The sequence below is a fragment of the Lithobates pipiens genome, unplaced genomic scaffold (assembly GCF_037356315.1).
Source record: "Lithobates pipiens isolate NorthernLeopardFrog02 unplaced genomic scaffold, aLitPip1_a1.2 Scaffold_13, whole genome shotgun sequence".
Taxonomy (NCBI): domain Eukaryota; kingdom Metazoa; phylum Chordata; class Amphibia; order Anura; family Ranidae; genus Lithobates; species Lithobates pipiens.
Window position 1 is genome coordinate 196,374,740 of NW_027507718.1, and position 27,311 is coordinate 196,402,050.

Sequence of the window (27,311 nt, forward strand, 5' to 3'; positions counted from 1 at the left end):
CAGCAGAATTTATTTTGGGGTGTCATTTCACATATGCCCATAGCATGTGTGAGCAATATATCATTTAGTGACAACTTTGTGTAAAAAAAAAATAATAATTTTTTTTTTGTCATTATTCAATCGCTTGAGGCCAAAAAATAAAATATTCAATGGGCTCAACATGCCTCTTATCAATTTCCTTAGGGGGTCTACTTTCCAAAATGGGGTCATTTGGGGGGGGGGGTTTGTACTGCCCTGCCATTTTAGCACCTCAAGAAATGAGATAGGCAGTCGTAAACTAAAAGCTGCGTAAATTCCAGAAAACGTACCTTAGTTTGTAGATGTGACAACTTTTGCGCAAACCAATAAATATACAGTTATTGACTTTTTTTTTACCAAAGACATGTGGCTGAATACATTTTGGCCTAAATGTATGACTAAAATTGAGTTTATTGGATTTTTCTAATAACAAAAAGTAGAAAATATCATTTTTTTTCAAAATTTGCAGTCTTTTTACGTTTATATCGCAAAAAATAAAAATCGCAGAGTCAGTCAAATACCATCAAAAGAAAGCTCTATTTGTGGGAAGAAAAGGACGCAAATTTTGTTTGGGTACAACATTGCATGACCGCGCAATTACCAGTTAAAGCAGCGCAGTGCCAAATTGTAAAAAGACCTCTGGTCATTGACCAGCAAAATGGTCCGGTCTGAAAGTGGTTAAATAATTAACTTATTTTTTTTATTATTATTATTATTTTATGGGGCTTGTGCATTACATAGTAATTGGATTTAGTACTTGTTTAAATTGTCATACAAGAGCCTTTAGAAATGCTATGTACTTGTTTTTGAACTATTTATGCTATCTGTTGGATAGCCTGCCCTTCATACATTACAAATGCCACATGGACATTTTAATACATTTATAAGAGTGCATCTAAAAAATAATTTTCTAGATTACCAAAACCTTTGCTAAGATGGCAAACCTTATCTTCAGTGATAAGCCCATTACAGCAAATGCATGATAGGCATGGAAACAGTACCAAATGTACAGTAAGTTTAAGGTTTATGAACCTTATATTCAGTGTCTTTCTTCTCATATTCAACAGTGGAATTTGTTTGAACAATAGCACTTCTGATTGCAAGAATGTTCACAATTTTACAATAATGTCAAATTTTGGCAGATAAAGCATTAAAGCATGGTATTTGGATGGTATTCACTTCATAGTCTGTTTGGCCTTAGTTTCTAGGAACTCATTCCTACCTACTAATTTCATCTCCTGTTGTATCAAATCCTTTGTATTTTTTTTTCACTAGAGCTTTTTCAGTGAATTTGGCAACACAATTCTGTGTTTCTGCATCATAAGCCTTATCTTTATACATTAAACAACTGGTCCTCACAAGCAAGCCTGTGCCTGGCAGGTCTCTAAACCGTGTTGTTGGAATAGTATGATTGCTCAGCCTTAATTGAGAATCAAAAAATGAAATGATGATTGAACAAAATTTAAATGTAATACTGAGATGAGCACTGTCTGTTCATTGATAATTTGAATTAGCTTCTTAAGAGGACCATTTTCAGAAAGCAATATCCGAAAGATGTCATTGCCAAAGTAAAGATACGTTACAATATTCTGCTACCATATATATATATATATATATATATATATATATATATATATATATATATATATATATATATATATAATGGTACAGTGCAACACCTGTCACGCACTGGGTTAATGTGTCATGGTGCTATTGACAATGAATGGCATCACAACTCTATGAAATATAATGTCATTACCGTTCATAACATTGATTATTTGTGTTGTTTTAACATGAATGTTTCTGCAGTGCATCACACTGGAGAGGTCTGCATAGGTCCTTACAGCTGTAGGAAAAATAAATCCCCAAAACCTGGATTTACCCAAGTTGATATACCTCAGCTGCTTACTAGAAGGGAGAAAAGTGGCTGTGTGGGGCTAGAAAAGTCACACCCTTTGTACCATGTTCCATGTTACACCCCATTCAGGTTGTAATCTGAACCATGGTCACATACACCATCCCCAAAAACAAACTGCCATCCTCCTACCAGAATCACAAGACGCTTCTTGATCCCTAGTTCTGTTCCTTTTTAAATTTAGCGCCAAGTATCATCCAAGATTGGGATTACTAAAATTGAATGACTACAAGTCCCATATGGAGCCAGTTGCTTGTTTTTGTGTTCCAGGTGCATTCTGGCAGTGGCAGAGTGACAGGGCTGTGACCTGTACATATGGGCGTTGGCTAGGCTGGAGCCCCATAACAGAAGGCTCATACCTCTGTATGAACCAGAGACTGGAGAAAGCTTACAAGAGCTGGTGTATTGAACCTACAATGCACTAATCACAGTTGTGGGGCTTTGCAGTTCTCAATGCAAACATTTAGTAAATGCAATTTTTTTTTATATTATAGCAATATTTGGTGCATGCACAGTATATGCCTTTAAAATGCTGTCTGCTTTTTTAAGGGAACATGTAAATATCCAGAACTGCCACAAACCATATGCTGGTAATTCTCTATGCCATTTTCTCAACCCATTGCAATGCTCTGTGATCCTGTTATGACCTGTTGCCATACAAGGATGAAAAATATCCAGTAAGAATGGACTCTAACACATCTTTAGAAGCTAGTCAGGGTTGCATATGACATCCCAGCTTTCCTTAGTCTACTAAGGTAATAAAGGTGTTGTAATGCCTTCTGCACAAAGACTTCTACATTGGTTGACTACTTAATGTTATCAGAAACTTAAAGCTGTTAATCCTTTCCACGAAATCCTTTACAATATTAATAGGGTTGTACACTGTCACCGAAGGCTATTTCTTCACACACATCTATCATGCACTTTAACACAGACAGTAGTCGTACAACATCTATCTTTTAGACATACGCTTGCATTGATGGTGTGTTTCTAGGTTGGAAGGTAGCATTGTATTTCAATTTGCGTAGCATCTCTATTGGTATGATCTAATAAAGCCTAGCAGTGCAAAGCATGTAGTCTACACATTAATTCATGCCTTTTGACAATTATTATTTGTTAATATTTGTTCATCTTTGTTAGCTTGAGATCACATGAATTGCCCAAAGTGCCAATGTGATTCATTACATTTTTTGTATTTCATTTTTAGATCAGTTTTTATCACAATATCATACATGATCTAATCCACCCATTCATTATTCTAGTCATTAGAATCCCTAACCTATTTAGTGCAAGACAGTGCTTATTTAGCTGTGCCATTCATCACTATGGTGCTGATTTACCAAAACTGGAACGTTCAAAATCTGGTGCAGCTCTGCATAGAAATCAGCTTCCAGTTTATTTTGTCAAAGCTTAACTGAACAAGCTGAAGTTAGAAGCTGTTTGGCTGCCATGCACAGCTACACCAGATTTTGCACATCAACCCCTATATGGCAGCATTGTTTATTAGGATATGTGCATTTTTTAACTACTTAAGGACCAAGCCTCTTTCTGAGATTTGTTTACAAGTTAAAAACAGTTTTTTTTTTTCTAGAACCCCCAAACATTATACATGTTTTCCCCTAACACCCTAGAGAATAAAATGGTGGTAGTTGCAATACTTTCTTTAAAAAAAAAAAAATAATCTTATTTATTTTACCTTTTATTTTTTATTTTTACACATATAATTCACTTTTATTCCTATTAAAAGAAATGTAAATATCATTTGTAATAGAAAAAAGCATGACAGGATCTCTTTAATATGAGATCTGGGGTCAAAAAGACCTCAGCTCTCATATTTACACTAAAATTTAATAATTTTTTTTCTTGTCATTTGAAAAAAATAAAAATAAAATGGCCCTTAGGTATGGGCAGAAGTGACTTTTTGACGTCCCTTTTGCCCTGCAATGGTATGGAGATGGGTGGGGGCTATCTTCCCCTTCCGGCGCCACCAATTGGCTCCGGTAAGCGGCGGAGGGCACCGGAGCGCAGCAGGAGGGGGGGCCCTCTCCCGCTACCAATAAAAGTGATCTCGTGGCGAATCCGCCTCAGTGACCACTATTATTGGAAACCGGACGCCGGCCGAAGAAGAGGATACTGGGGTTATAGCACCTAGCTGCTGCCATAACAAAGATTTCCCTCAAAGATTTCCCTCAAAGATTTCCCTCAAAAGATTTCCCTTCAAATTTAGGACGTATATCGGCATGCGGCGGTCTGAAAGTGGTTAACCAGCATTATTACACAACTGGTCATAACCCCAGACCCTTTAACCCTAGGCAACCACGCTATAACCGATTGATGGCTACAACACGGCCGGCTAGTTCCCGGGTGCCGTTATATGATGCTGGGTGCGGGCAGGACGATTTGTGATAGCAGAGTCCGGAGGACACAGCCGATCACAGATTGAGGTAAAGAGACAATCAGCAGCTCTTTACCATGTGATCAGCTGTGTCCAATAACAGCTGATCACGGATTTAAAAAGCAGACGATTATCGTCACTTCTTTCCTGTTCCACCTACCCGTGCCATCTATCGGTCCCCATCAGTGCTGCCCACCAGACCAGCCTCATCAGTGCCCACCAATGCCTCCTCATCAGTGCTGCCTATCAATGCCCATCAGTGCTGCCTCATCAGTGCCCATCAGTGTAGCCCACCAGTGCCCATTAGTGAAGCCTCATCAGCGCACATCAGTGGAGGAGAAAAATTACCTTTTTGAAAAATGTTATAACAAACACTGAAAAGTTTTTTTTTTTTGTTAATTTTCTCTCATTATTCATTTATTTAGCAAAAAGTAGAAAAACCCAGTGGTGATTAAGTATCACCAAAAGAAAGCTCTATTTGCGTGGAAAGAAGGTATATACATTTTGGGTACAGTGTTGAATGACCTTGCAATTGTCATTCAAAGTGTGACAAAGCTGAATACTGAAAATTGGCCTGGGCAGTAAGGTGGTAAAACTACCCGATAGGCAACTGACTTAAACATCTGTAGGTAGTTCCACTATCTGCTACAGTATGTGCTGACCCACCCCAGTAACTCACTTTAGAAAAGAACTTAGAAAAAAGTTAGTGAGTGTAATAAGTTCCAACGCTTGGGAATTTTATAGCCACAGGTGATTTTCATTTATATAAGCTATTAACCAAGTTGTAGTTTTTGCTCCATTAGAATGTTAAATAAGCTTATTGCTTGCAATTGAGATTTCATTTAAAGTGTGATTTTCATACACACCTAAGGGCTTGCTGTTTTTTTCAACTAGTGCATTTTTAATTTTGCATATACACAGTATCAGGAAATATATGTCAGTTTTTTCCCATAACTTTGTTGATCCAATGTGAAATTGAGTATCATTGCTTTATATTTACAGACATTACTAGGAGAACAGGATAGAGTACAGACTGCAATAAAAACAATTTGAATGTTTATAGAGTCAAAAAAAAAAACATCCCATGGGTGAAAGTACATAGTTTAAAATTCTGCTGACTGCCTTTTCTGAGCACTCCACATAATTTGGTGATGTTAAATCATATCCAAGTGAAGTAGTCACATCATTCCTTTGAATTAAATCTGTAAGTGACACAACTGCCAGTATAAATTTTACCTTTATTTACTATCAAGCTGTAAGTATTGCAATGTAAGGTAGTGAGGTCTGTATTTAAACCTGGTTCCTTTTCTGTCCAAGGAAAACTAAGTAAGAATCTCTAATTAAAATGTTTTCTTTTTGTTCAATTTTATAATTTCACCGTGCTTATCTGGTCCTGTCAGCAAGATATTTGACAGCGCTATCTAATTAGGGACATGGGAAAAAACCCAATTGTTCAAACAAGACTGTGAATCCAATTAAGTACATTTAGCGTGATGCCTTTACTGACATTTACTATCGGCATAAAAAGACTGTATTCAATAGAAGGGGTCTAGTGTGCATTATTTCAAGTGTTCTTTAATGAAACCTTAATTTGCTATACAATGTATCTGGGGTGCATTATTTGAATTGGCACTAATTGGTCACAGTGTTACATGCCCTTAACTAATAAAAGCAAATTAAATCCAGTGCAGCAGAGTGTAAACTGGGATTGATTTGCTTTACATTTAACAAGCAATATTTTAACCTACCCATAGACATGAAATTACTGTTGCCAAATATGGATGCTGGTTGACTGCTCCATTGGGGAACAAGTGATTGGACATAAGGTTACATTTGGATTAATTTGATAATGTATGGTATGCATGTTACATGGGTTTAAATAGATTGGCATTAGAGGGTGCAACTGTCCCTGGCCCATGAGGTTGGGGATCCGACCATTACTGCTGCATTATTTTATTTGACTGTGGTAGACTTTAGAAGAACAGTAAATCAGCTTTTTAAGTTACCTGCTCCATTATAACTACTCAGGTTCTGAATTATGAGTTTGCAAGATGGGAAATTATGTTGCTTGTCATAGAAACCCATTTCAACATTTCCCTTAAGATAACAAGGCCATTGTGAGCAGCGTACATAAAGGAGAACAGTAAGATTTTTTTCTGAGGTGACCTTGAACTAACTACTTTTCACTTTAAGGTCATTTATATGTTTATAGCGTGCTCCTTCCCCTGACTTCTCTGTCAAGAGCAATGGCACAATCGTCAACTTATCCCAGCATGCCAGGGTGCAAGGTGTTACCCTGGACTCTGAACTCTCCTTTCAGTCCCACATCCAACCACTTTCCAAAGCTTTCTGCCTTAACCTCTGCAACATCTCCAAAATACGCCCCCTTTCTAAGCAATGAAACTACAAAGATCCTAATTTACTCCATGGTTATCTCTCGCCTCGACTACTGCAACTCCCTTCTCATTGGCTTACCTTTAAATAGGCTATCCCCTATTCAGTTCATCATAAATGCTGCTGCAGCACTAATCCCCCTTACAAATAGATCAGAGTCTGCAACCCTCTTTGCCAATCCCTCCATTGGCTGACACTCACCCAACAAATTATATTCAAAAATACTAACATTAACTTACAAAGCCATCCACAACTTGGCCCCCAGCTACATCACTAACCTAGTCTCAAAATACCAACCTAATCGTTCTCTTCATTCCTTCGTTCCTCCCAAGACCTCCTGCGCTCTAGCTCCCTCATCACCTCCTCCCATACTAGCCTCCAGGACTTCTCATGAGCCTCTCCCATCCTTTGGCATTCCCTACCCCATTCTGTCCGACTATCTCCTACTCTATCCACTTTTAGGCGATCCCTTAAAATGAATCTCTTTAAAGAAGCCTATACTGCCTCCACCTAATAACTGTATTTTTATTTTCTTTATCAGCTCACAAGCCACAGTTATTACCTTTTGTATCTCTTGACCCTCTCTTTTAGATTGTAAACTCTAACAAGCACGGCCCTCTGATTCCTCCTGTATTGAACAACATTATAACTACTGTTTGCCCTAACGTAAAAGGCTGCTCATATTGGTGGTGCTATATAAATACAGTATAATAATAATAATAATATAATCTTTTATAAAGGCTTCTAATTCTGCCCCTAAACACGCCCTCATAAATGATATCATAAAATGACACTTAATGTTTTATGCAGAATTAAAGTGGAGGGCCACCCTAAAAAAAAAAGATCATTAATATTGTTAAAAAAAATAAAATAAATGTTTTTACCTTGATCAGAAATCCCTGTTGCTAGGCAGTCTTCCTAATCTGCCTTCTTCCTGTTCCTCGGTGGTCTTCGTCTTCTCTCCTCGTCAAATTGTCTTCTGGGTAATGGGGCGCGCTGTGTTCTGGGAACTGTGTGTTCCCTAACACAGCGCGTCCCATTCACCAAACGCCACGCGACTCACGCATGCGCGGTAGGAAACGTCCAGTGAAGCCGCAAGGCTCCACTGCCTGTTTCCCTTAGTGAGGATGTCAGCGCTGGGACCCGAGAGCTGAGGGACATGTCGACCTCAGCGGCGGACATCGCCCTGTAAAGGTAAGTCTCCTTATTGTCAGGGCTGGCTTAGCCCTTCCTCCTCTGGGCTGGCCGCTCAGCTGTCAGCTAATTGCCAGCTCTCTTCTCTTTCCACAGTTACCAGCTGTTCCTGATGATGCTCCTCTGAGCTGCCTATTTAAAGCCTTCCAGTTCACTTTTTCCTTTGCCTTCGCGTTGGTCACATCACAAGGAACCATCTCCTGCTGTTTGTTTCAAGGCTGGCTTGCTGACATCCCTCCTGGCTTCTTATCCTGCTTGCAGTTGCTCTCCTTGGATCCCTGACTTCTGGCCTGGCTGATTACCCGATCTGGTTAATGAACTTTGGACTGGCTGACTACCCGATCTGGCTACTGGACTCTGGCTATGCTTGACTACGCTTTTTTCTATTTACCTTTTTATTTTTATTAATAAACAAGTGTGGTTTGTTTGTAATTCTGTCTCAGTCTGTTTCATGGTTTCTGACACTTATTAAAAGTCAGCAGCTACTTTTTTTAGCTGCTGACTTTAAAAAAAAAAATTTCAGCTGAAACACTGCTTTAAGTTATAAAAATAAATATTAACAATAACTTTATCAGTACAGCTTCATCTGTGCTCATCAGTGCAGCCTTGCTTGTGTTAATCAGTGAAGCCTCACCTGTCCTAATAAATGCAGCCTCGCCTGTCCTAATAAATGCAGCCTCGCCTGTGTTCATTAGCGCAGCCTCGGCTGTGTTCATCAGCGCAGCCTCGCCTGTGCTCATCAGCACAGCCTCACCTCTGCCCATCAGTGCTGCCTCACCTGTGCCAAACAATGCAGCCTACCTGTGTCCATCAATGCCGCTTCACCTGTGCCCAACAAAGCAGCCTACTTGTGTCCATTAATGTTGCTTCACCGCCTCCTGGCCCGGGTACTTTGATATACATCACACTTCCCGATATTGGACAGTGTTTTGTCTAAGTACCTCGGGCCAGGAGGCGGGGCTGTATGTGATGGTGAGAGCGCATGGGAACACTCAGCAATTCAAATGAAAGCTCTTACAGTGATGTTCCTTGCTCTCTGATGATCCAGCCGGCAATCCTCTTCTCTCTTTCCTTTGGTGATCACTGAGAGAATGGCTCCCATTCAACCCCACCTGCCAGTGGTGCTCACCCCCCTGCTCCCAGGGGGTCTATGCTCGCCAGCCATCATTTTCCACTCTCAAAGTGCAAGTAGGCGAGTGGAAAATGTGAGGGTTGATAAAGGTATCTTGGTATTTCATTTTTAAAGGTAGCTGTTAAAAGAAATTACACATTTGTAAGCCTGCAGTGTATTATTATCCTTAATTCTGAATTAAAAGCTATTTGATGATATAGAAATGGGAATTCAGATTTTTCCTAAACTCTGAAAAAGCCCCATATCGTTTATGCTTGCTATTGGGTAGGACTGAGAAGATGGATGACTGCTGCAGTCCCTGTACAGCCATAGTTAGGTCTTTGTCTCTTTGTATTGCAGAATCGTGCTCTCTTAATGGTCATGTGATGAAAGATGGAGAAGAATGGAAGTTGAGTCAGTGTTCTAAATGTACCTGCAAGAGTGGGGTGACTCAGTGCTTCACAGCAGACTGTCTCCCCATGCTGTGTGATAAGGTAAATACCATTAAGCTTTTAATCTTGAGTGATTTTTGTGTGTTTATGATGAGTGGCCAGGTGCTTAAAACAAAATGTTATATAGCAAATAATAAGTAAATGACAAATAAAGCAAATAAGTAACCAATAAGCTACATAGCACTTATAGGGAATTACTCAATATTCTTTAAATGATGAGATGAAAATCAGGATGAAGGTATTTTTAGTCACATCTCAAATGTAATGTTTTAGAAATATGCTGCTTAAGGCTGGGTTCACACTTCTGCTAATTGGATGTTGTTTACCACATCCAATTCGCATAGCAGGAGATTGTGACCGGCTCTTTATGGAGCCGATTCACACACATCTGCGGCTGCTCTGGTGCTAATTGCACAGAAGCCCTGTGCGTCTTTTGGTCCATTTTAGGTCCGAATTCAGCCCAAAATTCAGGCTGAAATAGCACCTAAAATGGTGAATGGAGACAATTCAGACTCCTGTTCCGGTGTGAACCCAGCCTAATGCCTTGCTTTCCTCTTATTCTTTTTGCTGTTGTTAGGAGTGAAAGGAAAAATGTAATGTTTTTGTATGTTACTTGTTGCACAGATAGGCCCCAAAACTTCAAGCATCCAATAAAAAAAAAAAATACAGTGATATTTCAAATTTTCACAATTTGCATGCATTCCAATGGAATAAGTGAGCATGTATTTACTGACATATTGAAGTACAAACATAGACACACACAGACCCACCCATTGGAGGATTAGTGTTTGCTACCAGCGTGGCTTATAATTTATGCAGATAATTTAGGTATAGGATAGCTGGCTACAGCTGATCATTTTAGTGTTTACTCCATCCCTCTGGAATGTATTTAAATCAAATTGAATTTAAACCCTGGTTCACAGTGGTCCGATTTGTCATGCGATTTGGCAGTTCAAATCGCATGACAAGTCGCACCCCATTTCCAGCAATGGAATCATTCCATTCCTACACTACTTTTTTGGGGATTTCATTGCGACTTCCATAGTCTTCTGTTAAATAAATTTGCAAGCTGCAGTGAAATCTGAGATGCAAATTGCAGCAAACTGTGGTTTTGAAATCGTGTTGAAGTAGTGCCATTTCAAAGCCACTCTGGTGTCAACTAAGGCTAAAAGGATTAGGGTCCTTTCACACTAATGCATTTTATTGTTTTTTTCACCTTGCTGAAAAAAGAAAAACAAAATGAAAATATTATCTTTTAAAACCTATGGGACTCTTCAGCGTGAATCCATAATCTATCCATATTTAATATATAAGTCGGGTAGATGCCAATAAAATGAATTGTCACTTGAGAAGTCTGTTAAATACAGGTCTGCCCATTTCCGCAAGCCACATTTAATACAAAAGAGGTGTTACACTTCCTGTTGTATTTTTCTTTATGTTTTGAAAGACACAGTCTGAGATGTAAGCAAATTATATGTTTGGGTTGACTAATATTTTTAAATGAATGACCTGATGTAAATTAAAAATAATTTTAATACTTTAAAGTGAATCACTCATGTGCCACATCCGTAAAATTCATTGGAAAATAAAAAGAAACCCTCTAGGTCAAATTTTGGAAAAAAAATGGATTTTATTAAACATAGATACATAAGAAAAAACTGTATGAAATTATAAAAAGGTATCCTCCATTGATGGCCACACAAGAGACAGATGTTTTATATACCCAAAGAAAGAAATGATGTTTCAACTGTATGGCAACGGAAACAGCCCCTGAGCGTCAACGCGTTTTGGGGGAACATATACAGGCACACGTTATAGGTGTTGACCTATTCCCACCGCCCCCACGCAGTCACAGCTTTCACAGCTTATGCAGTCACAGCTTCAGGGGAAGATACATAGGTACATATTACAGGTGCTGCCCACATGTGGAATTATGCGGTTATAGCTGTGAAGTAGATAGTCTTCATACAACTGTAAAGTTCTTGAAGGGCTATGCTCATTATTTGATGTGAATGTGACTACTGACTGTAATACAGGGAATATTTTTGTCTGATAAGGGTATCATACAAGCTTTTATTTTGCCCCTAGAGGTTGAACCACCTTTTGGTATATATTTCCAATTTTAAATCCTGGCCTTGGTTATTCTGGTGTTATGATGTCCATCTAGGGAGAGTCCTGTGTAGACAGTGGCGTATGCCCGGATCAGTGAGACCTGTTCTAAAACACATTGTCGCACAGGGGCTCACACATGTTTTCGATGCCATACTGTTGAATCATCATTTCTTTCTTTGGGTATATGTAATGTCAGTCTCTTCTGGCCATTGCGTTGGCCATCAATGGACGATACTTTTTTTTATAATTTTATAATGTTTTTTCTTATGTATCTATGTTTAATAAAATGCAATTTTTTAAGATAATATATTGTTGTTCCAGTCTGCTTCCAAAGTCCGACTTAGAGAGTTTAAAAATGTAATTTCCTTTTAACCCTAAATCTCAGTTCCAGTAAATATATATATATATATATATATATATATATATATATTTATATTTATGTACAATATGATTATTTATTTTGCCATTTCACCTAGTGGCTTAGTGATACTGAGAGACCTTTGTTTTGTAAAAAGCTGTTAGAAGGTGATATGGATTACAGGAGGTGCTTGGAATTTGCTGGGCCTCCCATCGTGTGTGTGTAGTAAAAAGAAGTATGTCACTCTAGACCTGTCTACACAAGCCTGATAGTCAGTTGCTGATTGAAAAAGTGTTTTTGTCTACATCTCTTCCTTTCTGTAGCTGAAAGGTAAAACATATAATTATATTTTTAGGATGAAATTTTGGCTGTTGTTCCTGGAAAGTGTTGTCCCGAGTGCCTTCCGAAGTCTTGCACTGTAGCTGGAAAGATATATGAGGTAATTTCTGAGTTCATTGTAGTAAAACTTCTCCCTGACTCATATCTTCTGAATGTTCTAAGTCTGTTTAATCGTGAAACAAGAGTAATGGAGAAAATATGGCTGTTGACAGCTGGTTTTAAGCAGGTTTTAGCTGACAAAGGGATTTGAATGGCTATTAAAGGTAACCATCCTCACCTGTGATCTGTTTGCTTGTAATTAGTGTGTGTGTATAAAAGGTCAGTGAGTTTCTGGATTCCTGACAGACCCTTGCATCTTTCATCCAGTGCTGCAATGACGTTTTTGGATTCTGAGTCATGGGGAAAGCAAAAGAATTGTCAAAGGATCTGTGGGAAAAGGTATTTTAAACTGTATAAAACAGGAAAGGGATATAAAAAGATACCCAAGGAATTGAGATTTCCAATCAACAATGTTTAATCTCTAATCGAGAAGTGGAAAATGAGAGGCTCTGTTGAAACCAAACCACGGTCAGGTAGACCAACTAAAATTTCAGCCACAACTGCCAGGAAAATTGTTTGGGATGCAAAGAAAAACCCTCAAATAACTTCAGGGGAAATACAAGACTCTCTGAAAAAATGTGGTGTGGCTGTTTCACTTGAAGAAAGATGGGCTGCATGGTCGAGTTGCCAGAAGAAAGCCATTACTATGCAAATGCCACAAAGTATCCCGCTTACAATACGCCAAACAGCGCAGACACAAGCCTCAAACCTTCTGGCACAAAGTCATTTGGAGTGATGGGACCAAAATTGAGCTTTTTGGCCACAACCATAAACATTACATTTGGAGAACAGTCAACAAGACCTATGATGAAAGGTACACCATTCCTACTGTGAAACACGGAGGTGGATCATTGATTTTTTGGGGATGTGTGAGCTTCAAATGCACAGGAAATTTGGTCAAAATTGATGGCAAGGTGAATGCAGTATGTTATCAAAAAATACTGGAGGAACATTTGCATTTATCAGCCAGGAAGCTGCGCATATGACGCACTTGGACATTCCAGTATGACAATGCTGTCATTGATGTTAAAGGGGGCAATACATGGTATTAAGAACTGGGGTATGTAAACTTTTGATCAGGGTCATTTGGATAGTTTCTGTTGTGATTATGATTTTAAAAGGGTAAACACGGTTGATTAATAATAAATGGCTTCAGCCAAACACTAACCATGAGTGAAAGAAAAATTCTGCCTGGGTATGTAAACTTATGAACACAACTGTATATTGTGACCAGAACTAGAAAATTGAGTTACATTGGCTTTTAGATACAGGATCCCAATCAAAATTTTAGTACCAAAAGGTGTGAACTAAAATGTGTGCTCCTATGTTCCCGGGCCAATAATGATATCAGTTAAACTGATCAGAGCTGAACCCATGCAGGGCACAGGAACAAGTTCACTTAAGGAGGGCTCCAGTCTCTCCCAGAAAAAATAAGTCAACAGCTACAAATACTGTAGCTGCTGACTTTTTTTATAAGGATGCTTACCTATCCAGCGATCCAGCATTGTCTTCACCTGAGCTTATTCTTCAATCAGCTTTGGGATCAGGCCCGGCATCTTAAAGTGGTGTTGCCACCAAAAAAATAAAAGCTGCTTAAAATTAGTAAAAAAAAAAAAAATAATAATTGGCAAAAAAAAATTTTTTTACTCACCTCTAAATACCGGTTGCTAGGGGGTCCCTCGTAATCTGCCTTCTTTATTGCCCGGGCTGGTGACATCACTTCCCCTCGCGCCGCACATTCACCTGGGACCTGTCATGTGTCCCAGGTGACTGTACGGCGTATCACGCGCCCTGCGCCGCTCGCGCATGCGCAGTGGGTGCCCGGCTGTGAAGCCACAGCCGGGTGCCCACAGTATGCATGACGGCGCCGCGAGCGGAGCGGGGAGCGAGGGGGGGGCTTCGTTCCCCCGCATCGCTGGACCCTGGGGCAGGTAAGTGTCCGATTATTAAAAGCCAGCAGCTGCAGTATTTGTAGCTGCTGACTTTTAATTTTTTTTTTTTAGGGGGTACCCCACTTTAAGTAAGGGAAACTGGCAGTGAAGCCTTGCTGCTTCACAACCGGCTCCCACTGCACATGTGCGAGCCGCTCTGCACTTTGTGAATGGTCCTGCAGTCTTCTGGGACCTTTGATGTGTCCCAGAAGGTTGCGGGGGAAGGAGGAGTGGGGGGGCAAAACCAGATACCCCATCCTCCCACCCCTCTAAAAACTTCCAATAATTAATCAGAGGGGGGTGAATTTCCACTTGAAATTGGTACTTTAGTCAGAAAATTAAGTCTTGCTAGATCACTTCATGCTGACCCCTTTTGCAGGTATAGCTATGTAAAACATTAAAAATAAGTGCCTATACTGTGTAAAATCCTGTAATACAGCCATGACCAAAAGTTTTGAGAATGACACAAATATTAATTGAAGTATAATTACAAGCATTTCAAAAGTGTCAAAGGCTTGTATTGTCAATTACATTAAGTTTATGCAAAGCGTCACTGTTTGCAGTGTTGACCCTTCTTTTTTCAAGACCTCTGCAATTCGCCCTGGCATGCTGTCAATCAACTTCTGGGCCACATCCTGACTGATGCAGCCCATACTTGCATAATCATTGCTTGGAGTTTGTCCAAATTTGTGAGGTTTTTACTGTGTTTACCTGCCTCTTGAGGATTGCCCACAAGTTCTCAATGGGATTAAGGTCTGGGCAGCTTCCTGGCCATGGACCCAAAAGTTTGATGTTTTGTTTCCCAAGCCACTTACTTATCACTTACCTTTGCCTTATGGTAAGGTGCTCCATCATGCCGGAAAAGGCATGGTTAGTCACCAAACTGTTTTTGGATGGTTGGGAGAAGTTGCTCTCAGAGGTCTTTTTTACCGTTCTTTATTCATGGCTGTGTTCTTAGACAATATTGTGAGTGAGCCCACTCCCTGGGCTGAGAAGCAACCCCCACACATGAATGGTCTCAGGATGCTGTACTGTTGGCATGACACAGGATTGATGGTAGCCCTCACCTTTTCTTCTCCGGAAAAGTTTTTTCCACATGCCCCAAACAATTGGAAAGGGGATTCATCAGAGAAAATGACTTTACCCCAGTCTTCAGCAGTCCAATCCATGTACCTTTTGCAGAATATCAGTCTGTCCCTGATGTTTTTTTCTGGAGAGAAGGGGCTTCTTTGCTGCTCTTCTTCACACTAAATCATCCTCCAAAAGTCTTCACCAGATGCACTCACACCTGCCTGCTGCCATTCCTAAGCAAGCTCTGATGTGGTGGTGCCCCTATCCTGTAGCTGAATCAATTGTAGGAGACAGTCCTGGTGCTTGCTGCACTTTCTTGGGCGCCCTGAAGCCTTCTTCGCAAATGCAGTGGAAATGTTTTTGATGGGATTAAGTTAATTTCCATGGCAAAGAGGGACTTTGCAATCAATTGCAATTCCTCTGAACACTCTTCATAACATTCTGGAATTTATGCAAATTGCCATCATAATAACTGAGGCAGCTGATTTTGTGAAAATTAATATTTGTGTCATTCTCTAAACTTTTGGCAATGGCTGTACACGTTGACCCTGCTCTGTACATGTTCGGTTGCTCTCCATTTTTAGGCACTTCAGTATAACCAACCTGCCCATAGCTGGATCTAAATTTAGCTTTCATCTGTCATTTTGATTCGTCTATGGCCCGCCTTAGAAGCCAAACTCCAACTCACAGCTCTAGCTCAACATTTTTTTTCTTAAAATCTGATCACTGTAAACACTCTTGTCAGTGGTGAACAGTTTATCTCATTCCACTAACTGCTACATCTACAAGAGAGCTTGTTCTTCTGAAAAATGACAGACTTACTGGCCAGATCACCAGGTGAACATATGGGAAAGAAAACCTAAAAAAGAAAATTAACCACTTCCCGACCGCCGCACCACGATGTTCGTCGACAGAATGGCACGGGCAGGCATAAGGGCGTACATGTACGTCCCTGCCTTCCCGCGGGTCGGGGGCCCGATCGGGCCCCCACCCAGTGCCTGCGGCGGTCGGTATTCGTTCGGGAGCGATCCCGGATGAGGGGGCGGCCATTCATTCATGGCCACCCCCTCGCGATCGCTCCCGACGAATGAAAATGCTCCGTGACATCACTTCCTCTCCTGTAATGTAAACACAGGAGAGGAAGTGATGTAATCTCTCCTCCGTGTTGGTATTTTTCGTTCCGACACCGAGGAGAGAGGATCGGTGAGTTGCACCGACACTACACAGTAGAACATGCCAGGCACACTCACACCCCCCCGATCACCCCCCAGTCACAGTGACACCAATGTAATTTTTTTTTTTTTTGCATTGGTGTCATTTGTGACTGTAATAACTGTTAGGGCAGTTAGGGTTAGCCCCCTTTAGTTCTAATGTACCCCCCTAACCCCCCCAATAAAGGTTTAACCCCGTGATCACCCCCCGTCGCCAGTGTCACTAAGGCCGCGTACACACGCGCGGACTGTTGGCCCAACTTTGTCCGTCCAACAGTTTGAGCGAACAGTCCGCTCAAACTTAGCATGGACGGACATGGCCACACACGACGAACGAACAGTTTGCTGAAACCGTGCGCGATGACGTGAACGGCACGTACGACGGGACGCAAAATACGACGTCCTATACACTGCATTATAACTTTCGGCTTGAAAATCCTTTCTGAGCATGCGCGGAACTTAGTTTGACGAACAAGCCTACACACGGGCGGACTGTTCGTTGAAACAAGGTTTCAGCGGACAGTTTTTCGGAATTTCCGTAAAACCTTGTCCGTCCAACTGTCCGCTGAAACTGTCCGCTGAAAGCCCACACACGAGCGGACTGTCCGCCCAAACACTGTTCAGCGGACAAGGTTGGGCGAACAGTCCGCCCGTGTGTACGCGGCCTAAGGCTGGGTTCACATTGCAGCAGTTTATGAGAACGAATGTGATTCGCACCGCACTGCAGTGCAAATCACATCCGATCTCTGTGCGATTCGAGTTCAGCCATACAGATAGTATGGCTGAATTCGCATCGCACCCGCCGCAAATTCGCACGGGACCCTTTTTTTGGCCCGCAGCAGAATCGGATCGCATGGGTGTTCACACCATGCGATCCGAGTTTGCAGATCGCACTGCGATATGCGAACTGATCTGGGGGTGTCATTAACATTTCACTGACACTCCCAGCAGTTCGGAAAGGGCAGTGTGAACTGCCGCCGGGAGGCATGCGATGCGGGAACCCGCCGCGGTTTCGTGGCATTCCCGCATCGCTCCAGTGTGAACCCAGCCTAATAAGCGATCATTTTTCTGATCGCTGTATTAGTGTCACAGGTGACGCTAGTTAGGCAGGTAAGTATTTAGGTTCGCCGCAGCTTTTTATAGCGCCAGGGACCCCCATATACTACCGTATAAAGCCCCCTGATTGCCCCCTAGTTAACCCTTTCACCAGTGATCACCATATAACTGTTACAGGTGACGCTGGTTGGTTAGTTATTTTTTTATAGATTCAGGGCACCCGCCATTTATTACCTAATAAAGGTTTAACCCCCTGATCACCCGGCGGGTGTCATTTGTGACTGTAATAACTGTTAGGGCAGTTAGGGTTAGCCCCCTTTAGTTCTAAGGTACCCCCCTAACCCCCCCAATAAAGGTTTAACCCCGTGATCACCCCCCGTCGCCAGTGTCACTAAGGCTGGGTTCACATTGCAGCGGTTTATGAGAACGGATGTGATTCGCACCGCACTGCAGTGCAAATCACATCCGATCTCTGTGCGATTCGAGTTCAGCCATACAGATAGTATGGCTGAATTTGCGTCGCACCCGCCGCAAACTCGCACGGGACCCTTTTTTTGGTCCGCAGCAGAATCGGATCGCATGGGTGTTCACACCATGCGATCCAAGTTTGCAGATCGCACTGCGATATGCGAACTGATCTGGGGGTGTCATTAACATTTCACTGACACTCCCAGCAGTTCGCATAGGGCAGTGTGAACTGCCGCCGGGAGGCATGCGATGCGGGAACCCGCCGCGGATTCGTGGCGGTCCCGCATCGCTCCAGTGTGAACCCAGCCTAATAAGCGATCGTTTTTCTGATCGCTGTATTAGTGTCACAGGTGACGCTAGTTAGGCAGGTAGGTATTTAGGTTCGCCGCAGCTTTTTATAGCGCCAGGGACCCCCATATACTACTGCATAAAGCCCCCTGATTGCCCCCTAGTTAACCCTTTCACCAGTGATCACCATATAACTGTTACAGGTGACGCTGGTTGGTTAGTTATTTTTTTATAGTTTCAGGGCACCCGCCATTTATTACCTAGTCTCACTAGTGTACCCCTAAATTTAGGGGTGTCTACTTTCCAAAATGGGGTCATTTGGGGGGGGGTTTGTGCCATCTTGGCATTTTATGGCCTTCAAAACTGTAACGCCCTTAGAAAGCCTGAAGGCGGTGCTTGGTTTTCGGGGCCCCGTACGCGGCTAGGCTCCCAAAAAGTCCCACATATGTGGTATCCCCGTACTCAGGAGAAGCAGCAGAATTTATTTTGGGGTGTCATTTCACATATACCCATAGCATGTGTGAGCAATATATCATTTAGTGACAACTTTGTGTAAAAAAAAAAAAAAAATTTTTTTGTCATTATTTAATCGCTTGAGGCAAAAAAATAAAATATTCAATGGGCTCAACATGCCACTTATCAATTTCCTTAGGGGGTCTACTTTCCAAAATGGAGTCATTTGGGGGGGGTTTGTACTGCCCTGCCATTTTAGCACCTCCAGAAATGAGATAGGCAGTCGTAAACTAAAAGCTGCGTAAATTCCAGAAAACGTACCTTAGTTTGTAGATGTGACAACTTTTGCGCAAACCAATAAATATACAATTATTGACTTTTTTTTTACCAAAGACATGTGGCTGAATACATTTTGGCCTAAATGTATGACTAAAATTGAGTTTATTGGATTTTTCTAATAACAAAAATTAGAAAATATCATTTTTTTTTCAAAATTTGCAGTCTTATTACGTTTATATCGCAAAAAATAAAAATCGCAGAGGCAATCAAATACCATCAAAAGAAAGCTCTATTTGTGGGAAGAAAAGGACGCAAATTTTGTTTGGGTACAACATTGCATGACCGCGCAATTACCAGTTAAAGCAGCGCAGTGCCAAATTGTAAAAAGACCTCTGGTCATTGACCAGCAAAATGGTCCGGTCTGAAAGTGGTTAATGAGGTCACCACATCTAAGCCCCTGTACACACGGTCGGAGATTCTGCCAACCAAATCCATCGGATTTTGTCCGTCAGATTTAGTCTGACGGATTGTGTCCGAAACTGTTGCATACACACGGTCGGACTAAGTTGTCGAAAAATCAGATCTTTCAGAACGTGATGACGTAATTTCGTTACGATGGGACTACATTCAGGCTAGTAGCCAATAGCTTTGATGTAGGAATTTGATCTGAGCATGCGTGGCACTTGGTCCGATCAAAATTCGCTACACATGATCTGAGTATGTCTGATCGAACCAGTTGGTCGGGAAATATTTCCAACATGTTGGAAAACTGGGTCCGACGGATATTCGGACGGAATCAGTCCGATGCATACCACACACAGTCGGATTATCCGACGACATGGTCCGATAGGACACATTCCAACGGATTCTCCAACCGTGTGTACAAGAGCTAAGAATTGTAGATGTGGTAACAAATATTTACTTTTAGGTTTAATACCTAAACTTTAAGTTTTATGTAGTGAGTTACCCATAAGCTTTCCCCAAAAATTTACTTTTGACCATAACCTATCCTTTTAGCCTACTCCCTATACTACATTACCCCAAAATCCAGTGTTTACCCTATCAGTGCTGGCACCAAAAGCTCACATTTCACACCCACACTGAGATGTGACAGAAGGGACATTTTGTTGAAGATAATAAGATAATAATTGTTGCAAGATACATAACAGCATAAATCTGGCAGCTAGAGTTTGCTGAAATATAAATAGTTTTGTGTTTTTTTGTGTTAATTTATAGTGTAATTACCAGAGTAATTACCAACTCCACTCCACTAATATTTATATTTATATATACCAGCATATATATGTGTGAAAGAGAGAGGAAGGCATAAGCCTTTTAGAACAGCAACAGCCATATGAGTAAAAAATGTTTTTTTTTGTTTTTTTATTTATTTATTCAATGTATTATTTTATTTATTTAATGTATTATCCAATAAATGTATGCAGCCCTTTTACATTATCTACATTCACACCTGTCCCTCTCCTCAAGGTGTTTACATTCTAAGTTCCCTATCTTGCATGCATACTCATATACTGTACTGTAGGTCCAATTTAGACATAAATGTTATTCCGCGTACACACGACCAGACTTTTCGACGGACTAGGTATATTACGATCGTGTATGGGCTCCAGCGGCCTTTTTTTCCCCAAAAGTCCGGCGGACCTAGAAATAAAACATGTTTCAAATCTTTCCGACGGACTCGAGTCCGGTCAAAAAATCTGTTTGTCTGTATGCTAGTCCAAGGGACGAAAACCGACGTTAGGGCAGCTATTGGCTACTGTCTATGAACTTCCTTATTCTAGTCCGATCATACGTCATCACGTTCGAATCCATCGGACTTTGGTGTGCTTGTGTGTGGCCAAGTCCGTTCATTCAGAAAGTGTGTCGGAACTCCACCGAAAGTCAGTCGGAAAGGCCATCGGACCTAGTCTGTTGAAAAGTCTGGTCGTGTGTACGCAGCATTAGCTGTTGTATGTGGCTATTTTTTCACTTCAGGCTGTCACCACCTGAGTACATCTGAGACAGGAAAAATGTTGTTGCTCCCATCATGTAGGCTGTGTTGCCTTTCAGGTTGATTTAGTGGAGAGTTTGTACATAAAATAGGAATTGCAATCACTTGGGGTGAACATAAACATTAGGCATGTAGGCATTATCCAGCTGCCATCAGGCTAAACGCTCTGTAAAGCACTACAGAGATCAGTATTAATATGTACACTCAGCCGAATATACCTTTTTATGTTAGGGGAGAGGGGAGGGGGGCAGAGGAGTGAGGAGCAGCCAGATGTTGCCTGTGCCACTTGTCACTGGGGAAATCATATCTATCATAAAAGTTTCCTAACCTGACACATTGATCATTCCCCCTGGGATCTGGGCAAAAAAGGCTGGATTGGCAAGTGTCATCTCATGTATAAATGGCTTTACTGAACTGAAAATAACCTGTCCTTTCATTACAGGTAAAATAGATAGAAATGTTACTTGTTTATATTACAGATCTCAATATGTCATTTTGAAAAATATCCCTTTCTAGTCAAAGATTTTCACTCATCAATTAGATTAGCATTTAGAATCACAATAAACTGATTAAAAAAACAACTATATTCAAGTATGTATTCTTAACTTAGAAAGTTCCTTCTATTGCCTTCAGCCTCCTCTAAATCCCCAAATTCCATTTTTTGCCGCTGTCATCTGGCTTCCTGTTAGAGGGTGGCTATGTTCATTCTCAATAGTCCCACTGTATATAGGAACATAGCCACTCTCTCTTGCCCTCTCCCAGATGAACTAGGGACTGTGGACTATGGGATTTGTTGTGTGAATGAAGCAGTGCACATTAGTAGCGGTCATATGCACTGCTCATTCCAAACAAAGAAAAGTGAGAGGGAGAAGGAGAAGCTCAAGATCTTACAAATGGCATTACAAGGAGGCAGAAAAAAACTTTTTTATAAAAAATAAATTACAGGGCCATAAAGTAGTGGATGTGTATGGGTTTGTGTATATGTTTTTGAAGATGGAGGATATTGTTTAGTGTCACTGGCCATACATGGGTTGAAATTTGGCCAGTCCAGCAAGGGCTGGTGGTACATCTATCACTCGATCAGTACCACTGAATAAGCTACGGGGAACAGAGCAAAACGCATTGGAGGTGTGGCCTGGCTGGAGCGATTTGCAGCTTAAGGGATATTTTCTACACTACATGTTAACGTCCGGAGCTGCGATGAGCTCTGTTCTTGGGGACACTCCTAGCAGTTGGTTATAGACTATGACCCCCTGGAGCCTAAGGGGCACCTATATTTTTACATTTGATTAGTGCCGCTGGCTATAGCTAGCAACACTGATCACTGTATTTTGATGGGGCATTTTTTCCACTGTCACAATACAGTAGCTTAGTGGGAAGGATTCCCCCATCCACAAAGAATGTGTAGATGGGAGAAATCAGTTAATTTTTTTTTGTTCAACTCACTTTTGTGAGATACTGTATATATTTAAAACGACTTTTGTTAAAACCCCTGCTATTTTTTTTTTAACTGCTGTCTTTGTCCTTTGGGAAGATTTCACTTTATATCTTTTTCAAAAGATGCATCAGGTAGTAAGAGGATTTCTCTACAAAGTGAGAGTAAATGTACTTCTTAGACATCTGTCACCAGAATATTATCCCTATAATAAAAGCACCACATTGGTTCTAACCCTCACCACACTAAACTATAACCTTTTTGTCTATACATGTACTTTTATACTTTGAAATGTGTGATACTTTAAAGTGTTAGTAAACCCAGGACCCTGCATTCATTCTTTGTGGTCTCCCACAGTAAACAGAACATGGAAATGCAATAGTTTAAATAAATATTAACTACTAAATATCTTTTCTCATCAGCAGTTAGAGCAGTCCTGTGACTTCAATCCGTGTCTTCTTAGCCCTTGTACACACGGTCGGAGATTCCGACGGAATGTTTCCTATCGGACCGTTTTGTCTGATATTCTGACTGTGTTTGGTATGCATCGGACTGTTTCCGTCGGAATATCCGACGGACCAATTTTTCCAACTTACCGGTAAAATTTTCTGACAAAATGCTCCGATCGGACATACTCCGATCATGTGTAGCCTACTCCGACAGACAAGGTGCCACGCATGCTTAGATCAAATTCCTAGACCAAAGCTATTGGCTACTAGCCTGAACGTAGTCCCGTCCTAACGAAATAACGTCATCACGTTATGTACAATCGGATTTTCCGACAACTTAGTCCGACCGTGTGTATGCAACATACCTTCCGGACCTCTTCCGGAATTAATCCGTCGGAATTACTCTGACGGATTTGGTTGTCGGAATCTCCGACCGTGTGTACAAGGGCTTAGAAGGAGTTTTCATTCTCCTCTAAGGCCGCGTACACACGCGGGGACTGTTCGCCCAACTTTGTCCGCTGAACAGTGTTTCGGCGGACAGTCCGCTCGTGTGTGGGCTTTCAGCGGACAGTTTCAGCGAACCGTGTGTGTAGGCTTGTTTGTCAAACTAAGTTCCGCGCATGCTCAGAAAGGATTTACACGCCGAAAGTTATAATGCAGTGTATAGGACGTTGTATTTTCCGTCCCGTCGTACGTGCCGTTCACGTCATCGCGCGCGGTTTCAGCAAACTGTTCGTTCGTCGTGTGTGGGCAAGTCCGTCCATGCTAATTTTGAGCGGACTGTTTGCTGAAACTGTTTGATGGACAAAGTTGGGCGAACAGTCCCCGCGTGTGTACGCGGCCTGACTGTCCTATGAGGCTGCAGGACTCCTGACCCTCAATCTGGACAGTGCTGATTGGCCCTGTGCTAATCACATGCACTCTCCCAAGAAAAAAAACTCTCTAGCAATACACAGCAAACTGAGCGTGTGTAGCTTGTCCCCAAGGCTCCATTCTTACATTCTTTTACACAATGCAGAGGATTAACCCCTTAGGTCCACAGTGAGCATAGCTAGCATGCATTCCTGCATATACAGACTGATTGTACTGTTGTGGGTTTAGTAACAATTTAAAGCAGGGCAGTAATATGTAAGTAATACTACTGTGTTCCATTATGTTTCTGGAGGAATGTGGAATATGTATTGCCATTATTTAAGTATTGGTATAGCTCCGTGGTTGGTGGAAAAAATTCCTATAAAACTTTGACATTTTGGTTTCTTAGCAACAGACATTTTGTGGGCCTTAATTGAAGACTGGCAATGTTAATATGTACGTGTTTGTGATTACTATATCACTCAGCTAAAAGTATAAACTGGAACAGAATACTCCCTTGCTGCCATCTTTAATTTAGGGTATTTGGAAATATTACTGTGATGAGAATAGCCAAGTAGGATAGCCCTTTGAAAACTACATTCCCTGGCAAGCTGCATTTTTAGAGATAGGAATGCAGCGGGGGTATGTGGTATTCACAATGCCCTCACATCTTCAAAAGCCTGTGTGTCATTTGCTGATAAAGGTCATATTTCTAGCTATTTTATCCTCCCTAGAAAATATTTTGTGTATTTGTGCGCTGCCATGATGACTTTCACTGCAATGCAAGAGATGTCAATGTATCAAGGAGATTGATAAGTAAGCCACTTAAGATTTCCAGCTTAAAGTGTATTTCCACATAGTTACATATAAGAACCCCCCAATATATTTTTGCTATGCGTTCTCATTCAAACAGCATACCTACAAATAAATTTAAATATAAATATTTTTTACCTTTCTTGTTTCTTTGGAGAAGGTTTACACCTAAGACTATAGGCAGCTTCTATTGATTGAAATAGCTTGCAATTAGGGGACAGATTAAAGCCTAGTACACATGATGAGACTATCAGATGAATAATCGTCAGTTTTTTTTGTTTTTTTTGCATGCTAGTCTCTATATCAAAAACAAATAGGTTAGTTACTAAAGTATGAAAATTCACATATGACAGAATAAAATTTGGAAGTAATGTATTTGTATTGTATTTTCAAAAAATGAAAGCTGTACTGATTAACCACTTCCCATCCCAGCCATTGTAATATGACGCCCACAAAGTGGCTCTCCCATCCTGGGCGGGCGTCATATGACATCCTCGGCTTCCCGGGGTTGTAGGGGTCATGCGCCCACTGCGTCACTTGGGAGCTTATTCGCGTGCCCGGCAGCCGCCATGTCTGCCGGCACCCACGATTGCTCATCACAGAACAGGAACGTGGATCTGTGTGTGTAAACACACAGTTCCACTTCCTGTCAGGGGAGAGGAGACCGATCATGTGTTCCTAGTATACAGGAAAACCAAGCAGTCTCCTCCCCTAGTCGGTCTCATTCCCCCACAGTTAAAATCACTCCCTAGGTAACACATTTAACCCCTTGATCGCCCCTAGTGTTAACCCCTTCCCAAAATAGTGTCAAATGTGTCTGATGTGTCCGCTGAAATGTCGCATTACCGATAAAAAAAAATCACAGATCGCTGCCATTACTAGTGAAAAAAAATACTAATAAAAATGCCATAAATCAATAACCTATTTTGTAGGTGCTATAACTTTTGTGCAATCCAATCAGAATACGCTCATTGTGTTTTTGTTTTTTAAATTTGGATATTTATTATAGCAAAAAGTAAAAAATATTGTGTTTTTTTTCTCAAAATTATCGGTCTTTTTTTTGTTTATAGCGCAAAAAATAAAAACCGCAGAGGTGATCAAATACCACCAAAAGAAAACTATTTGGGGGTAAAAAAATTCATTTGGTTATAACGTCGCAAGACTGCACAATTGTCATTCAAAATGTTACAGCGCTAAAAGCTGAAAATTGGCCTGGGCAGGAAGGGGGTGAAAATGCCCTGTATCAAAGTGGTTAAACAAAAATTGTACAATCTGGCATTGTACGGTAAAATGTTCATGTTTGTCCCTTCAGAAATTTTTGGACAAAAGCTTACGATCAGATTATTGCACTTCGAAAGCGGTATTTTTTGTATGATATTCTGATCGTGTGTACGGGGCTTAAGGATGTACAACCCAGTGTCTTTGTTAGGACAGACAGTGTGCACATTTAGTTTACAACTGATTATAAAGTTCTGCCAGCATAGTACAGACAAGGTTAATTATGGTAAAAAATAACGGCAAAATTGCAAATACACCTAAAGCAAAATGGGCCCCCAGGAGGTTTATTTCATAATATGCTAATATGCACTGCATATTACTACATTACGGCAGGCTTACCTGTCAGAAAAGCTTTCCATTGTTGTAGTGTCAGCGCTCCAGCTGGTCCCAGGAGCTTACATTTTCCTTCCTGGCTCACTCTGTTCAGCCGTCTGAATAGCTGGGTCACAATGTTGTCACTTCCACGCATGCAAACGGGAGTCACTTCAACATGGCACAGAGTGATGCCATAAATATACACTGAGCGGCACATGTTTGGCTCATGCATTACTGCTGACAGGCAGAGAGAAGGGTTTATGACAGAAAAGACTACTAGGGTCTCTTCTGTTATAAAAACCCTACTAGTCAATGTTTTTTTCACATTTCTAGTTTAATTCCTCTTTAAAAACTAATCCTTACAGAGCCAAACTATTATTTTTCTTAAGGAAAATTGTACTAAAATTGGTTTGTTAAAGCATTTACAAGCTATGTTCTTTAAAATGTTCACACCTTCTTTTCTCTGTTTAGCATGGTGTACAGTGGAAGAAAAATCCTTGTTCTACCTGTATTTGTGATAAAGGAGAGGTCAAGTGCCATACTAAGACCTGTTCATCACTTACATGTTACAAGGTAATGTAACCAATTCTTCTTAGTGGGAAAATATTACCATATTGCCATGATCTGGAAACATAGGTTGTGTTTTTTCATTTGTAATGTGCCTGGGCCCTATGAATTCCGAAAGTGTTCATTAAGAGTTTAACTAAAGTTAAAGCAAATGGAAGTTTTCATCTGCAGTATCATCTGAACTGTATAAAAATGTGTTATTTAGTATAGTGTAGAAAAAATACAGTGATCTTGTTCTAAAACCCAATAAACATTTTGAATTGAAGTAACTGACAGTGATGCATCAGAAGCTACAAATGAAAGTGTTGATATAGATCAGTGTCCCCAAACTGTGGCCAGGGGGCCAGATGTGGCCTTTTGCTTGCCTTTATCTGGCCCTTGGGGCACTATTCCACCAACTGACACCAGTGATAGAGCACCATTCCCCCTATTGACACCATCAATGGG

At 41.0% G+C, this 27,311-nt stretch overlaps 1 protein-coding gene across 1 annotated transcript in view; it reads left to right on the top strand.

Moving 5' to 3' along the window:
* Window positions 1–27,311, top strand: part of FRAS1 (Fraser extracellular matrix complex subunit 1) — a 708,831-nt gene that overhangs the window by 246,091 nt on the left and 435,429 nt on the right. The window contains exons 6-8 of the mRNA XM_077476089.1: window positions 9,388–9,521; window positions 12,305–12,388; window positions 26,769–26,870. Of these exons, the coding sequence (XP_077332215.1) occupies window positions 9,388–9,521; window positions 12,305–12,388; window positions 26,769–26,870 (320 nt within the window). The remainder of the gene's footprint in view (window positions 1–9,387; window positions 9,522–12,304; window positions 12,389–26,768; window positions 26,871–27,311) is intronic.